The sequence below is a fragment of the Borostomias antarcticus genome (genome assembly GCF_949987555.1).
Source record: "Borostomias antarcticus genome assembly, chromosome: 19".
NCBI classification, from domain to species: domain Eukaryota; kingdom Metazoa; phylum Chordata; class Actinopteri; order Stomiiformes; family Stomiidae; genus Borostomias; species Borostomias antarcticus.
Genome location: NC_140252.1, coordinates 3,555,595 through 3,572,562, shown reverse-complemented (window position 1 = coordinate 3,572,562; position 16,968 = coordinate 3,555,595). Strand labels below are relative to the sequence as shown.

The 16,968-nt window shown below is 46.0% G+C and overlaps 5 protein-coding genes across 5 annotated transcripts; 4 read left to right on the top strand and 1 right to left on the bottom strand.

The window, feature by feature from the left end:
* Positions 1 to 530: 530 nt before the first annotated feature.
* LOC311321888 (histone H4) lies at positions 531 to 842 on the top strand (the record flags this gene model as incomplete). The annotated part of the gene is made up of 1 exon (XM_084453902.1): positions 531 to 842. One exon carries the CDS (start codon positions 531 to 533, stop codon positions 840 to 842), a length of 312 nt encoding a protein of 103 aa, XP_084310028.1.
* Positions 843 to 1,811: 969 nt separating this feature from the next.
* On the bottom strand, positions 1,812 to 2,189 carry LOC311321885 (histone H2B-like; the record flags this gene model as incomplete). Its single annotated transcript, XM_084453900.1, has 1 exon — positions 1,812 to 2,189. The coding sequence occupies one exon, from the start codon at positions 2,187 to 2,189 to the stop codon at positions 1,812 to 1,814; it is 378 nt and encodes a 125-aa protein (XP_084310026.1).
* A 3,115-nt stretch (positions 2,190 to 5,304) lies between these two features.
* LOC311321795 (histone H1-like) lies at positions 5,305 to 5,925 on the top strand (the record flags this gene model as incomplete). The annotated part of the gene is made up of 1 exon (XM_084453811.1): positions 5,305 to 5,925. The coding sequence occupies one exon, from the start codon at positions 5,305 to 5,307 to the stop codon at positions 5,923 to 5,925; it is 621 nt and encodes a 206-aa protein (XP_084309937.1).
* A 7,146-nt stretch (positions 5,926 to 13,071) lies between these two features.
* On the top strand, positions 13,072 to 13,440 carry LOC311321575 (histone H2A-like; the record flags this gene model as incomplete). Its single annotated transcript, XM_084453570.1, has 1 exon — positions 13,072 to 13,440. A coding segment is annotated over one exon (369 nt), but the record flags the coding sequence as incomplete, so codon positions are not given.
* Positions 13,441 to 14,304: 864 nt separating this feature from the next.
* Positions 14,305 to 14,715, top strand: LOC311321832 (histone H3.2-like; the record flags this gene model as incomplete). Its single annotated transcript, XM_084453847.1, has 1 exon — positions 14,305 to 14,715. One exon carries the CDS (start codon positions 14,305 to 14,307, stop codon positions 14,713 to 14,715), a length of 411 nt encoding a protein of 136 aa, XP_084309973.1.
* Positions 14,716 to 16,968: the final 2,253 nt, after the last annotated feature.

Genomic DNA, 16,968 nt, shown 5'->3' with positions numbered 1-16,968 from the left:
TATCTGGGTTTATCCCTTACCTTTGTCCAGAAACAGAAGTTGAACCAATTGCAGCAAAATAGTTAACGTTACAGGAATCATCAGTGTAACTTCTTTAGCCACTGACCACTACCATTAATGTTATATGCTGCTGCTAGTTATAGTGAGGTAACTGGCTATCCCACTCTTATTGTGCTGGATTAGTATTGGAACTGATGTGTCCAGGCGACAAGACCGATCTTCATCTATCAGACATTATTTCATGTCATTTCAATTCACAGCTATTTCAGTGGCATGACTAGCTTCCGTCCTACCCCTCCTTAACAGAAACAAGCCAGCCACGCACATAGGCCAGGCTGGACCTGGCCTGGTTGAGGACGTGCTGCTTGAAGGGTTGGGCTGAGGTAGGAGGTTCTATCCAGTGGGGCTCCACCCAGGCAGAAAAATGCGCCCACTGTGTTCAATCACATCCGCATTCACGACATAATAAACAAGCCACACTTCTGGAGTGCAGCAGTCAAGCGAACTACTTGATAGACGAAGTGTTAAAAATGTCAGGCCGCGGTAAGGGAGGAAAAGGACTCGGCAAGGGAGGCGCGAAACGCCATCGCAAGGTTCTTCGTGATAACATCCAGGGCATCACCAAGCCTGCGATCCGTCGTCTGGCTCGTCGTGGTGGCGTGAAGCGTATTTCTGGCCTGATCTACGAAGAAACCCGCGGTGTTCTGAAGGTGTTCCTGGAGAACGTCATCCGTGATGCCGTGACCTACACCGAGCACGCCAAGAGAAAGACCGTCACCGCCATGGATGTGGTCTACGCTCTGAAGCGCCAGGGACGCACCCTGTACGGCTTCGGCGGATAAGCGTTTTCTGGATAATTTGTGGCATACCGACCCAACGGCTCTTTTAAGAGCCACCCACATCTACAATTGAAAGCCTTGTCTCTATGTCGAATGCTCAGTCATGCGCAATAGATGCTCATAGTAAATGTATGACTACATTTTATTTAAAAGCTCCAGATTAAGTTTTGTAAAATATTCTAAGTGCTGTACACAATTGCAGCTCACGAGCGGTAGCGTTAATAAAATCAACCGAGTGCCGTTATCGAATTACGTCAACAATTAAAGACCATCAGCTAGCGGAGTTTCTAAGAGGAAAAGACGTTTTCGCCGTTATTCCGATTGGAATTGTTACAATGAATTGTAGCTTGTTGTAGTCCGCAGTGCAAGTTTCCTAGCCTAGGTCTCCCACTCAAATCGTCCCGGACGGCTTGGAAGTCCAGTTTCTATTGTGAAATATTTATTTTCGCGTCGAGTCTGGCTGCGAGGCAATACAAGAATGGCTGCTCCTCCCAACACTGCTGGCATTGTTTTCCTGTAGAAGAGGTTTGAATCCCACTCAACTGTCACCCACCGTAATGGGCTAATAGTCTAGAATCAGTCTACTTCTAGAATCAGTCTACTTGGTCATATTTCGTGATCGGCTACCGACGGGGATGACTCGTAGCTACACTAAATCAATCGTAAATATCATCGCTGTCGACCAAGCCTGCGATCCGTGTATTCTAACGTTACCGGGGGGCTTAGAAGAATAAGAAAAGGCGCGCAATGCCCCAGGCTTACAGAGACCACTGCATTGATCCCCAGAGAGATGGTCAACAAATTACACATTCGGTGATCAATTAATTACAGCACGCATCCCGAGCACACAATGTATACGAACATTAAACATACAAATATAGTCTACCATCATGGAATTGCATTATTTTATATAATATGTGGGTGGCTCTTAAAAGAACCTTTGGGTAGATTGGAGCGTGAAAAGCCGCCTCTTTACTTGGAGCTGGTGTACTTGGTCACTGCCTTGGTGCCCTCGGACACGGCGTGCTTGGCCAGCTCACCGGGGAGCAGCAGGCGCACGGCGGTCTGGATCTCCCTGGAGGTGATGGTTCTACGCTTGTTGTAGTGCGCCAGGCGAGAGGACTCTCCGGCAATGCGCTCGAAGATGTCGTTCACAAAGGAATTCATGATCCCCATGGCCTTGGAGGAAATGCCGGTGTCGGGGTGCACCTGCTTCAGGACTTTGTACACGTAGATAGCGTAGCTCTCCTTTCTCGACTTTCTGCGCTTCTTGCCGCCTTTGACAGCGGTCTTGGAGACGGCTTTCTTAGAGCCCTTCTTGGGCGCGGACTTGGCAGCCGGTTCGGGCATTTTTCTAAGTGTCGTTTCTTCTCAAGAACAAATGTAAAGCGGCGGGTAGTCACCCGGTATATGTAGGGGGAGTATGCAAATGTTTAGGCAAGGCTCTCGTCATTTTCTCCGTTGAACTCTGACGTCCTCGTTTCCCCAACGAACCAAATTGACCGCGCATGCTCAGGAGATCCCTAACCCCCAGCCCACTTTCCCTGCTGTGGGGCGTGTGGTCTGACATCAATTTATTGGATGTAGCAGTGCCGCCATTGTGGAGTGTAGTCCAAAATCCCTATGGGGAAAATGAATTATTTGAGACACATATGGACATTTTCTCCATGGTCATCCATTGTTGAAGCATTTTGTTTACACCTCCCACCCACATTTGTTTGCACCTCCCACCCATTGGCATATAATGGGCGAGTGGTGCGTGAAGTCTTTGTAAACAAAATGATGGCATTTGCAGAAAATAAAGTCAATGATTAATAATGACTCCGTTGAATTTAAAATACATTGTTGAGTTGAAATACATCATTGGAGATGAGTTTTGTGAATTTTGAAGCCCTTAGCCTAGTTGATTCTCAGGTCAGTGTTGAACCTAGCATGACACATCACAGGACAGCTTTCTCAAAATCTAGCAAACGACAAACCCTGATATGTCCACAAGGACACCAAAGCAGGTTGCTAGGTAGCCTAGAAATGGTCACACTAACAAAAGGACACGGTCTGCAGTTGGATTGTTATTCCTTACTCAACTTACTTTTAATCCTCTTGGTTGGTTGAGGAACATAAGGCTGTGACTCTCTGCTTCCATCTGGCCCTGTCCTGTGCAGCATGTTGTGCATTGTCCCAAGTTAGGTAGCCATTTTTAGTTCCGAGCTCACAGTTCTTCGCCAGGTTGTTTTTTGCCTCCCTTGTTTCCTCTTAAATTCCACACCACTAAAAGTCCTGTCAGCATTGAGCCCAGGGCACCATGTTGGCATTGGGCATTTTGGGGTATTTCCATAAGAGCTCCACTGCACACTGTCGCTCTCACCGCTATCACTCCTCACTGATATCAGCAGCCAGTTGTTCTGACAGGCGTGTTCCCCATATTCTTTTAATGACTTGTTCACAGTCATAAATCTAAAAATTGGCTGCATAGCCTAGAAAATAAAACTATTCCACAGTAGACATCATTCACTATTGCATCGTAGATAGCTGTATCTGCTTGACTGAGTGTAGCGATTTATTTGCAGCTGCCTATAGGCTACAGTGGTGAATTTAGAAGGTTTAAGTAGTCTTCACATGCCTTAGAAATAAACTATATGTACTCTGTGTATCTCAATGATGGATGATTCAACACTGGCAGAGTAGGCCCTGAGTGTGCAAATCAGAAGCTGGGCCTTGGCTGTCACAGAGTAGCGGCAGGGCAGACTAAGGTCACCAGACTAGGGTGCTAAGGTAGCCTAGTGCGTAAGGACTAGGAATTGAGGGACCATATGACAGGCATATACATTAGGACTTGAACAAAGGATATTAAAACTAAAGTTTGTAATGAACAGTCTTTGAAGAGTGGACAGGGAGGGATGACCGTGGCCCACAGAAAGTGGCCCCAATAAGGTGTAAATCGGCACCAGACAGCTGAATCAACAGTATTGGACAGAAGGCACTGCCCTAACTTATAATAAGATGAACCATCAATCTGAAAAGCCACCTGTGACAACTGATAGAAGCAGCCTGTGACAACTGATAGAAACAGATATATTATACAACTGTTAGGCCTATGTGCGAAGGGCATCTCTCCTGCAGGACACTCACTGAGACTGTATTCTCTGTTTGAGACTGTATGCTCTTGTTGAAGCAAACACCTTCTGTTGATCGCCTCTGGATTCTCGAGTTTCTACTCATGTTGTTAGCAATAGTCTAACATGGTAGGCTATAGGAGATTGATTCTTAGCAGTTCCCGCTCAGTCACTTATCTTGTTATTCCCTGTAGGCGTAAATACTGTGCTCAAGAACACAATCTTGCTTGAGATAAACATTTTTAGAAATTAAGCCAAATTTATTTCATTCTGCCTCGACCACGCCTATTCACATCAGGTAGGCTCGTTCAGAATCCCAAATCACACAGCCCAGAAAGAGCTAATTGCTCATATCACTCAACAATAAGCGCATACATTTCCTTCCATGTAGGCTATAGGCCTATCTTCACTACATGGGCTGCGATAGGATCGGCTAGGCGACTGGGCTCCTGCGTTCTCTATAATTCTCATGGCACAATAGCCTAGCCACTCAAGATGCGATTCAGACATTTTTATAGCAAGGTCATCAAATTCAGTAAAAAGAAAACGACGCGGGTGTGTTGTGATGGTTGCTTGTCACTTTTTGCAATCCTATGTAACGCAGCCGGTGCGCCTCAGGTCACTTCACTGCATAGGCTACCAACCAAACGAGGACATTGCCCCAGACGAGGGATGTAATAGGCGACAGACAGTCCAAAAAGACCAGGCGAAGTCATTCTGCAGGGAATCCAAATGTGAATCACCCAGGGAGGGCGAAAGGTAGCCTACACACACGGGCAGACATCAGCTTGATAGGGACCAGGTCTCAGCCCCAGTTTCAACGCTGTGCTTTACGCACCCCAAAAGAGACCCCGTTTAAAAACATAGGCACCGCTTCTGTGTACCCTAAATCATTTTAGCCCCTTGCCAGACAACTTGTCTCACTGGGCAACGATTTCTGTCCATAATCGCATGCACTTTTAGACATTTTAGGAGTCAAATGCCACTGGAAAGCTAGTGCGCACGGCTCCATCCGAGAGATGAACGGCGGTGTTTTTACCCGGTAGCGAATAAACAGACGAGGCCGCCGCCTCCCAAACCACTTTATTTCGAACGACAAATAGGCTGCTCGCTGTCACATTCGCTTTCGGACTTGTGCTCCACTCCAACTTTGATTTTTAGCCCTTTATACACCAGGAGAAAACACAAGAGGAACATCATTTTGGTAACCGAGAGCTCCTCGGTGGTGGAGCTGAGTCCACACGGTTCTCATGGCGCGTTTAAGGCCAACCCCTCGCAGCGTCGAGGACTCACAGTCAGCAGGACCGACATACAGTACGTGTGTGATGCCGCAGAGCAAACTCAAGATAGACATGGCAGAAGTCGCCCCAGCTCCCGCAGCCGCCGCTCCGGCCAAGGCACCCAAGAAGAAGGCAGCAGCCAAGCCCAAGAAAGTGGGACCCAGCGTCGCCGAGCTTATCGTCACGGCTGTTTCCGCCTCCAAGGAGAGGAGCGGTGTCTCCCTGGCAGCGGTCAAGAAGGCACTGGCTGCCGGCGGCTACGACGTGGAGAAGAACAACTCCCGCGTCAAGATCGCCGTCAAGAGCCTCGTCACCAAGGGCACTTTGGTACAGACCAAAGGAACTGGCGCCTCCGGTTCTTTCAAGATCAACAAAGCAGCCGAGGCGAAGGTAAAGAAGCCAGCTAAGAAGCCCGCCGCCCCGAAGGTCAAGAAGGTAGCCGCCAAGAAGCCCGCTGCAGCCAAGAAGCCCCAAAAGGTCGTGGCTAAGAAGCCTGCAGCTGCCAAGAAGTCTCCCAAGAAAGCCAAGAAGCCCGCAGCGGCAGCTAAGAAGGTGGCAAAGAGCCCCAAAAAGGCCAAGAAGCCCGCGACACCCAAAAAAGCCCCTGCCAAGAGCCCCAAGAAGGCCGTCAAGCCCAAAGCTGCCAAGCCCAAGGCTGCCAAGGCGAAGAAGGCAGCCCCCAAGAAGAAGTAAACGTCTTTTTTCTGTCCTCTTTACTATTACAAAGGCTCTTTTAAGAGCCACCCACCCATCCATAAAAGCGCATCTCCATGTATGGCCACCGGATTCACGCGGGCGCACATCCAACAGTAATAATTCCGATATAAAGCACTTAATCTAATGGTACTGAAAACGTGCTGTACACGCTGGGGTTTTATTATAATACACTTCCACAGCACTGGTAATGGGAGGCTATGAATTTCAACTAGGGTAAAAATCATTATCTGATGCATGTTCATGGTCAACTGGCGTGCACGGGGATCAGATCGACGCGTAGTTTATTCAACATTGTCTTTTTGGCGCCTGAAATGAGAGGAGTAGTGAGAGAGCGGCGGAGCAGCGCAGGCCGTGGGCGCGTTCGTAAGGATCAGGACTGCGCAGTCGATGATCAGAGCTGATCGCCGCCATGCTGTGACCCTTTGCATTGTGGCTAAATTCCGTCCCGACTCGCTCCAACATGATACGTACTTTGTTGGGTTATACATTATTGAAATTACAAATTCAAATAATTAGTAAAACGGTATTTTGAGAAACGCCCATAGACATGCATGCATTCTCTAAGTCTAAAGCGACGTACAATGTTTTGAGTTGGGGTTAAGTGGCACAGCGTCAGCCATTTCTGCTTGTCATGAGGGTTTCGCCAAGACTACAGTTTTCACGCATCCCTTGGTGAGTCGTTTTTTGTTGGGCGCCAGGAGGCTTAGGCCTACGGTCAGAGCCACGGCGCCGCAGTGGGACCTGTCCTTGGTGCTGAATGCGCTCTGTGAGACCGCCATTCGAGCCTTTGGAACAGGTGTCACACAAGTGGCTGTCGGTGAAAACGGCGCTACTCCTCGCTTTGGTCTCGGGTAAGCGTGTCAGTGATCTGTGTGCTCTGTCGACGCAGTCAGGCTGTCTCACCATCACCGGTGATTTCAGCAAGGCAGTGTTACATCCTAACCCATCCTTTTTGCCGAAGGTGGTTAAGAGCTCTTACAGATCACAGGCTTTGGAGTTACGGGCGTTTTATCCTCCACCGCATGAGGACGGGGAGGATGCTCGCCTACACCGTCTGTGCCCCGTCCGTGCGTTGGCGCGGTATGTCGAGGCCACAGCGGCGGTGAGGTCCACGCCTCAGTTGCTGGTTTGCTACGGCGCTGGCAAGGTGGGGTCGCCTCTATCCAAGCAGCGCCTGTCCCGCTGGCTGTGTGAGGGCATCACCACAGCCTATAAGGCAGCGGGCTGCCCTCTGCCTGGGAGGGTCACTACAGGAGTGGCTACGTCGGTGGCCCTTTTCAGTGGGGTTAGTGTGGAGGATATATGTGCGGCGGCATCTTGGTCGACGCCGTCGCCTTTTATCCGCTACGATCTTTTGGATGTCCCGTCTGACTCGCTGGCAACATCTGTGCTGAGCACAGCTGTCAGGGGTGCGCGGCGGGACATGCAGTGATGGACTGATTGGGTGCTACTGGCCTCAGTGTTCAGTTCCATCAGGTAACCTGCCCTCAGGTTTTTCCTAGCAGGTGGATACGGCTGTTATCTCCACATCCCCTTTGGGTTATATGTGAGATTGTTGTGGTCGTAATTGACTTGTGTGAAGGACATAGTAGGCTAGAGTTACCATGCGTAACTGCCGCCCTACCTAGTCTCCTTCTCAGCGCATCTCTTACCCCGCCCTTCAGTGCACTGATAGTGGCGGGTGGGTCGGGGCCTGTGTATCATGGCATTGTAAGGTTATAATGCTTGTGTTACTTTGGCGCCTTGGCCTCAGCCATGCCGGGTTTGATGTCCCGTCGGGATGTCAGGCTCAGCAGGGGTACATAGGGCATCGCTCGCTCCGCCTAAACCACAAGGAGCGAAACCTCCCTATGGGGCGAAGCTCTGTGAAATAGAACGATAGTTACCTATTGTAACTCCAGTTCTATGAGTGGAGCGTAGCCCCATAGGGCTTCGGCCCTGCTGACCCTCATTCTAGCTCGCTGAAATATTTATATTTTGGGAGCAGTTTGATGGGTTTAGCTCTCTTTTATACAGTTTAGAGAGTAAGGCACCTGTACCTGATTGGCTGTCAGATGCGTTAAATTTTAATATTCATATTCAGTCTGCGTTGCCTTGGCAACGGGGTAAACAGCTAGGAGCGAAGCCCCCCTATGGGGCTACGCTCCACTCATAGAACTGGAGTTACAATAGGTAACTATCGTTCTTTTGTACTGACACCCACTAAAAGTTAGGCTGAAATCGACTGCAGGGGATGAGGTCATTGTATAGGTCATTGTATAATTATGCCATTTCTGACTGACTTCTGAGCTGAACCAACTAGTAGGCTACCTGACTGCCTTTTATTATTATCATCAATAATAATCTATTTTTACAGATAAGCCTTTTTTTCTTGTCTTTTTTACTGCTGCCATCTGCGCATTTTTTCTTGCGTGGATTGTTGTGCACATGCTACAACACAGGAATTTCAAGCCTCGGCGGAACTCCACGACATAGAGCAGGGGGTGGGGGTGCCGCTCCGATTGGATAAGACGACAACGGCCCTGTGGCCAATGGGCGCCCGTTTCTGCAAGGTATAAAAGAACGGTGTTCCGATTAGCGTAGTATCATACTGTCGTAAACCGTGAATTACTGACGTAATCAAGATGAGTGGAAGAGGCAAAACAGGAGGTTAAAAAAAAACTACATTTGAAAAAAAAATACTCAGAGTTTTCAGTTTTCACGCCTTACAGTGAAATAGAATATAGCTAAGGAGAGATAGGCTATATTTGCTATAATGCCCCCACCGGGGGAGCCTCCCGATAGGGCTGGGCGTTTTTGGGCTCGGCTACGATTTGTAGGTTTAGGCGAACCCCCAAGCCGTTCCACTCTTGGAGAATTTCTTTTTCAGTCCTCCTGGATAGAGGTTAAAGACATTTACTCGTATATAGCGCTTCCAAATAAGCGAGAATTTGAGTTAACCTTCCACCGAGAAAATGCACTGAGAAAGTTTTTAGCTCTTTTTTCTAATAAAGCAAGAGAGAGGCAGTGGCAGGATTTTGAAATCCAGTCCTCCCTGCCTGCAGATTCGCTGGTTATAGTCGTCAAATTCTGGACAGCCAGAGTAGCCGACCAAGACATCGAAGCCTACCTGGCTAGATACTGTAAAATCATAGGTCCAGTTGAAAAGCTAGTCGACCAGTTTGGCCTCTGGTATGGAGTGCGCAGGTACCGGGTTAAACTCAATAGAGATGCAGATGGGAGCTTTGCTTCTCTCCCAAACTCAATTGCTTTTGGTCCGTATAATGGAAAAATTACATATTCAGGTCAAGTGCAGAAATGTTTTATCTGTCAATCCTCGACTCACCAAGTCAAAGATTGCGACCTTGTGAAGTGCTGGAAGTGCAAGCAAACAGGGCACAAAGGTAAAGACTGCACTTACGAGGGTGTGTGTAGTTTGTGTGAGGAAGTGGGACATTCTTACTTTACATGCCCACACTCATATAGCAACCGAGCAAGGGGAGACAGGCAGCCAGCCCCAGAGAGCCACGTAGGTAACACTGCCTCTGTCGAAGACCCTATCCTCGACCATGAGAACCAGCCCTCTACGGAGATCCAGCAGCAACAAGCACCAGATGCGCCTGCTCCCATCGAAGGATCACAGAGAGAAGCAGCTGCTGTAGTGAAACAGAAGACGGGTAGGTCTGCCCCGCAGCCCCTCCCGAGAAAGATGCAGCCTAATGGCAGCTCCAACCCCACACCTAGCTCTCAACTTACCCAGACTGGAGTAACCCAAGATGACCTCCCCAGTCACCAACCTGAGAGGTGCGTAACGCCAGAGACCATTCCGTTGCAAGATGCGATCAATCGGATCTGGGGTGACTCTGAAGGGGAGGGGGAAGAGAGAGGGGAGGAGGGGGAGTGCAGCGACACTCCGGATCTCAATCCGTACTCTCTAGCCTTCCTGGAAAAAAACCCCACCCAGCAGGGAAAAAGAGTGAGGAACTCTCCTGACCTTCCTAAGACAAAAAGGAAAGAAAAGAAAAAGAAGAGAAAATCCCAATAAAGCGCAATGATTAGATTAATATATATTTTTATTTCCCTCTGCGTTATGGAAACTATATTTTCAATACAATCATGTAATCTAAGAGGGATAAAATCGATAACAAACAGAGACCTAAAAATAGACACGCTTTTAAACATGAAATGCGACATAATTTGTGCTCAAGAGCTAAGACTAACCACCACTGAAGACCTTGATGACATCAGAACCAGATGGACCAAGGGAGAGGCAATTTTAACAATAGGAACAGACAAAGCTGATGGGATCGGAATTTTCTTTACATCACAAGTGACCATCTTAAAAAATAGAGAAATAATACCAGGAAGAATGTTACTTGTGGACTGCCATTTTAAAAACCAGAAAATTAGAATAATTAACATCTACACAGGTCAGACTAAAATGCAAAAGAAAGGGCTTTTCATGAAACTGCGGGAGCACCTGTGTGTTAGTTACCCCATCTTCGTCTGTGGTGACTTTAATACAATCACGGAGGATCTGGACAGGATAGCACAAACTCCATTTAAGCTATCTTCAGAAGGGAAAGTCCTACAGAACGTGATGGATGAATTTAGTTTAAAGGATTGCTATAGGCAATTATTTCCAAATCAGAGGGGCTATACACGAGCCGACCAGTATGTCAAGACAAGAATAGACCGAATATATGTCTCAAGTAATATTGACATATTGAAATATGAAACAACTTTTTTGTCATACACTGACCACTTAGCAGTGAGATCTCTCATTAAAATTCCAGGTCAAAAGAAGGAAAACTACTGGAAGTTAAACACCCAGTGCCTGGGAAATAAAAAACTACTGCTGCAATTAAAAGAAGAAATCAATCGAATAAAGTCACTTAGGTGCCTTGTGGGGAGTGACTGTGAATTCTGGGAATTCTTTAAAGAACAAATTAAAATATTCCTGAAACTGAAATGTAAAGAAATTAATCAAGAAGCAAATAGAATCTATAATCAAGCCGTTGATAAATTAATTAATCTCAGAGTCAGAGGAGATGACAACGAAGAGGAGATGGAAAGGCTGGAAAATGTTATAGAGAAATTCAACAAAGAGAATGCTACAAGCATCAAGCTGCGCTCTGGTCAGCAGCTCCCTGATGAAGCGAACATCAATGTTATTATAAATAAATACAAGGAACGAAAAGAAAGCAAACGAATTAATGCTATCCTAAACGAGAACGGGGAAGTTATCACAGATGAATCAAAGATGAGACAGACGGTCAAAGAAATCTTTGATAAGATGTATGACGAACTCCCCTTCGAGGAATCAGCTACAAAAGACTTCTTGACATCTGCAGATTTATGTAAATGTGAAGATCCCACCTCACTCACTGATGAAATAAAAGCAGATGAAATTAAACAGGTAATTAAACAACTAAATAAGCAACGCGCGCCTGGAAAAGATGGCCTGCCGGCAGACCTATATCAGGAAATTAGTTACGAGGTCTCCCCACTTCTGGCCCGGGCCTTCAACGAAGGAATCAAACAGGGCATCCTTCATGAGTCCTTCTATAAAGGAGTAATTACTCTATTATATAAAAAGGGAGACGAAAGAAATATCAACAACTGGAGGCACTTAACTTTAACTAACACTGATTACAAGATCTATGCAAAGGTAATAATGAACCGGCTTCAAAGCTGCCTGGACGCATTAATAGAAAAAGAACAAAGGAGCCACTTTGGTTTAGAGCCACTCTAAACCAAGAGAAATCGGAGGCAGTATGGATAGGGAAACCCGGCATGGAAACTCCTTTCGATATAGAAATAAAGGATGAAATTAAAATATTGGGCTTAATAGTAAGTAACGAAGATTCTGCACAAAGGAACTGGGACAATAAAGAGGCTGAGATTAAAGAAGAAGTAAATAAATGGACAAATAAAAAAACTACATTCAAATCGAGGATCAACATCATGAAAATGTTCATTTTAAGCAAAATGATGTTTTTGAGTACAGTGTTTCCGCCGACTGACAAAACTGTTAAGAAAATAAACAAAGCAGGTTGCCGGTTGGTATGGGGCACTACCAGAGAAGTGACCAAACGAGAACTCCTCTTCAAGCCAAGAGTCTTCGGAGGTTTAGGCTCCGTTGATTTTGGCATTAAATTGATGATAAACCTGTGTAAAACAGTTGCAAAAGGCATGAGCCGAAATGTGAATTGGATTGGTGATGTCACAAAATGGAGGCACAAAATAGGAAGAGGTAGAAAAGACATCCCATACTACAAGCTCATATATAGTGACTTTGTAAAAAAATATGAACATTTACAAATTGACTGGTGCACTCAATCAAACAAGGAAATCTATGACAAAATAGCCAACAGTATATATGGTGGAACGATTAAGTACAGAGGTCTGTCCACACCAGACAGCGAACAGGTCACTAAAAGGATCTGGGGGAAACTAATATCAGAATCCCTCAGAGACATAATGTGGCTGATCTCAGTTAGGAGGCTGCCGGTGAGAGCGGTTGTAAAGTGGAGCTGCTATGTAACCACAACCAAATGCCCAATGCCAACATGCACGGTCGATGAGACTCTGGAACACCTGCTGCTAGAGTGCAGCAGGACTAAAGAGGTCTGGAAAGCTATTCAGAACATCGGGATGCCTATTAAAGTTGAACCAGAATCTGTTTTTTATGGAATAACTGACAACAATATTGATGAAAAATATAAAGGTCTGTTGTATTTAATAATCTGCATAGTAAACGCACAAATATGGAAGACACGTTGCAAGATGTCCATTAACAATGTTGTTATCACTAGTGAAATTGTAATTAAACAAATAATTGTAGAGCTGAAAAGAAGAAGATCTTTGGATATGAAACGGAAGCAAGGAGAAAAATGGGATATTCTTGTTTTTTAATGTATGTTTTAATTTGTATGTTAAAATGGGACAAGTTATAAAATATGAGATTACATTAATTAAATAAAGATTTGCAAAAAAAAAAAAAAAAAAAAATTAAGGATATGATGTGAACGTCTCAGCACCCAAGTATTTGGGCCCCACTGGTATCTTGAACCAGGATGGTTAATCTGAAACAAGTACTGATCCTTAAAAAAAAAAAAAAAAAAAAAAAAAAAAAGCAAAACAGGAGGAAAAGCTAGGGCAAAGGCGAAGACCCGATCATCCCGCGCCGGTCTTCAGTTTCCCGTGGGCCGTGTTCACAGACTTCTGCGTAAGGGCAACTATGCCCAGCGTGTGGGAGCTGGCGCACCGGTCTACCTGGCCGCTGTGCTCGAGTACTTGACTGCTGAAATCCTGGAGTTGGCCGGCAACGCTGCCCGCGACAATAAGAAGACTCGTATCATTCCCCGTCATCTTCAGCTGGCTGTCCGCAACGACGAGGAGCTCAACAAGCTACTCGGAGGCGTGACGATTGCCCAGGGCGGCGTGCTGCCCAACATCCAGGCAGTGCTTCTCCCCAAGAAGACCGAGAAGGCTGTCAAAGCCAAGTAAAGTCGTTACTGTTAAGTCTCCCGAAAACCCCAAAGGCTCTTTTAAGAGCCACCCACTTGAATCTTTTAAAAAGCGCAATGTGTACTTCTACGATCCTCTAGCAATGAACTTTAGCTACCGTTTCACTTCACCTGTGTGCAGCATGCCTTCCAAGTTAATGGGGTCATTTTTCACCCAGCAGTTCTTTTTATATTAAGTCATTTTACACACCGTTGTTTACTGTGATGTAGGCTATAGGCTACAGTATTTGGGGGGGGGGGGGGGGATTCTAGTGTTTCCCACTCACCATATTGGTGTTCAATTGGTTCTCAGAAATATCTTATGAACACAAAATACAATTTTGAGAAGACATTTGCCTTGTTTGGATGGCAGTTTCATCTTGCAGATTTGAGGGATTTTACATTTCGTGTTAATTTATTGATTATTATTTGTGTTCAGAATTTAGAGAAAATAAGGGATGCTTTCAGAAAACGTGTGTAAACAAGAGAAACTTGGTGGTGGCGGGTCACGGGTTAAATTGACAAATTTGCCTCTAAAGCCAGGGCTCCACTGCAACGTTGTCCTTCAAATTACTTTGAAAATGATTCGTAGAAATCCCCCAAAATAATTTGACTAGAGTAGATTGAAGATAAAGGGAGCAAATACGCCCGTTGGAAGTGGAGCGAGGGAGGTGGCCCATTTGAATTTTAGGCGCGCTTGACACCAGGCTCCGTGTCCAATGGCCACCGGAGAAGGAGGCGACAGCCAATAAAGCCGCACGGAGAGGCCGTCCAATCAGCGCATGGCTTCGGGCGGCGATATAAACTTGTACATAGCCGTTTCTCGAGATAGAACTCCCAACTCGCAGAGAAGGAAAGAAGCGTCATGGCCCGAACCAAGCAAACCACCCGTAAATCCACCGGTGGCAAAGCTCCGAGGAAGCAGCTCGCCACCAAGGCAGCTCGTAAGAGCGCACCAGCCACCGGTGGTGTGAAGAAGCCCCATCGTTACAGGCAGGGCACAGTAGCCCTGAGAGAGATCCGTCGTTACCAGAAGTCAACCGAGCTGTTGATCCGTAAATTGCCTTTCCAGCGCCTGGTGAGGGAAATCGCTCAGGACTTCAAGACCGACTTGCGCTTCCAGAGCTCTGCTGTGATGGCCCTGCAGGAGGCCAGCGAGGCATACCTGGTCGGCCTCTTCGAGGACACCAACCTGTGCGCCATCCACGCCAAGAGAGTGACCATCATGCCTAAGGACATCCAGCTGGCCCGCCGAATTCGCGGAGAGCGCGCCTAAATTGGTCTGAGTTGCTTTATCATTTCAATACCCACAAAGGCTCTTTTAAGAGCCACCTCATTGTCTCTAATAATGAAGCCAATGTTTTACCATTCTACATGAGACGAAGCAATTTGCCTACCTCTATTGGCTGCAGTTGTGAATCACATTTTGGTATTTCAATGTCCAAAAACTAGGGCTGTGTCCGAAAGTCAACACTATATACTGCGACTCATACTATTTAGTAGGCTACGTACTACACTAAAACACATATGATGGATAATTGTAGTATACTACTTGACGCCACCCAGTGGTGTCTGGCTCGCATACAACGGGTAGTTCCGACCTCGCAATCTGATTGCGAGCCGTTGTATATTCACGATATACTAAGGGCAAAGCCGCTTTACCGTTCTATATGTAACGGATAATCAACGTTGGTCATCAACGACTATGTGTGCGTTAATTAAACCACTCGAGGCCGTGTGTTAGTGATTTTATAACAGCTATGGGGCGTTGTTAGGCAATCACTATAACACACGCCTCGAGTGGTTTGTTGCTTTTATACAACGGTTGTTACAGCTATTAGTGTAAAATAAACACAGCAATGTAAAATATTAACCTTTATTCAAAACGAAGCATCATTACCTCAATTCCGCCAAGCAAAATAATTCCCCTAACAAAAGGGTTGCCAAGCAACAAAAATAACTACAATGCATTGGATCAAATGGGAGGCGCATTAATATATCAGTGACCGCCATGCCATCCCCATGCACCCCTAAGTGAAGAGCGCGTGTCTCTAGCCCAGCCGGGGTTGAGCAGTAGCTATGGAGGTATTGGTATGGAAGTTGAGGTGAGAAGCACTAGCTGTGGAGGTGTTTGTAGGGACACAAGGGCACATGCTCAAGTTACTACTGCTAGTACTATACTAATAGATTAGACACTCATTATAACTCATACGGTTTTAATGAATTAAATAGCTGAAAAAGAACAAAAGGTATTAATATGAGTTTACAGCCTGAATAAGACTGTCATACTGAATATTCTTTGAATATAAGGAAGGTAGGAAGGAAGGAATGTAGGAAGGAATATAAATGCTACCACAGTAGTCATAAATGGGTGCCTGTATCTTTAAGAGAGCCTGCTTGTGTCCCCAAATTCAAATCCCAACTGACACTGAGCATCCCTTCATTCCCTTCAGTGTAAAGGCGTGCCGGCTTCAGACAGCTCTCTCTGGAAAAAGTATAAATGCTGCAGCTTAGATATTGACACCGTAGGAATCCTGGGAACTTGCTGAACATTTTTATGTATTACATGTCTGTGTAGCTTAAAAACTGTAGGCATGGCGACAAGTTAGAAAAGGGGTATGAATTAAAAATTAGCAGCTCGAAAGTTACAGTGGAGCGCCATTCGTTTGAATGGGGAGCATGGTTGTCGAACAAATCGTCATACCTCGAAAAAAGTCACACAGCTTAGATACTTCCATTGTACGAATCAGCACAGTTTTGTATAGTGTATGAGCTCTTAAAACTGTAGGAGTGACAGCAGTTTACTAAACTTGCTATGACAGCGGCGTTCCCCTTCAAAGAGGATTTCAATTTCCGCCCATTGTCCATTGTATTGTTTGTTGTTGAAAAAAGCTGAATATTTTGAAAAGTATGAAAAATATTAAAAATGTACCCCATAATGACCTTAAAGAGCTAAATATTTAGATACTTTAATGGTTTCTGTAGCTCAAAGTATGAAGGAGTTGAAGGCTGAAGAAGGTTTCAAAATTCCCCCATTGATTTCCATTCCCAAAAATGTTTGAAAAAGCAGAATATTTTAAAAAGTATAAAAGGTATTACAAATCTGAAATAAGTCTCGGAATGTCCTTAAAGAGCTGAACATTTTGATACTTGAGTGGTTTAAGTGGTATCTTTTTCATGGGAGATAGTGGTGAAATAATTTTGAGCACTTCACTAGAGAGTGCAGCTGACTAGAGCGCTATGTTGGTGTGCTTCGTAAACATTTTCGGGCATGAAGGGAATGAATATCTCAAAATGCTCACGGAATATCACCGAGCACCCTCTTGTATTTTGAAGAGGTACCCCCAAGCGGCGCCAGATGGGACAGCACGGCGAACAGCGCCGGACTGGGCGCCGTTCTGAGTGCGCTGAGCAGGGGGCTGTGGAGATGGGTGCGCCGGACGGGAGGTAGATGCTGCCTCCGCCCTGGCCGCTCTCGCTCTCTCCCTCCTGTCACAGCGATGAGACGCCGAATGCTGGTGCTGCCGCT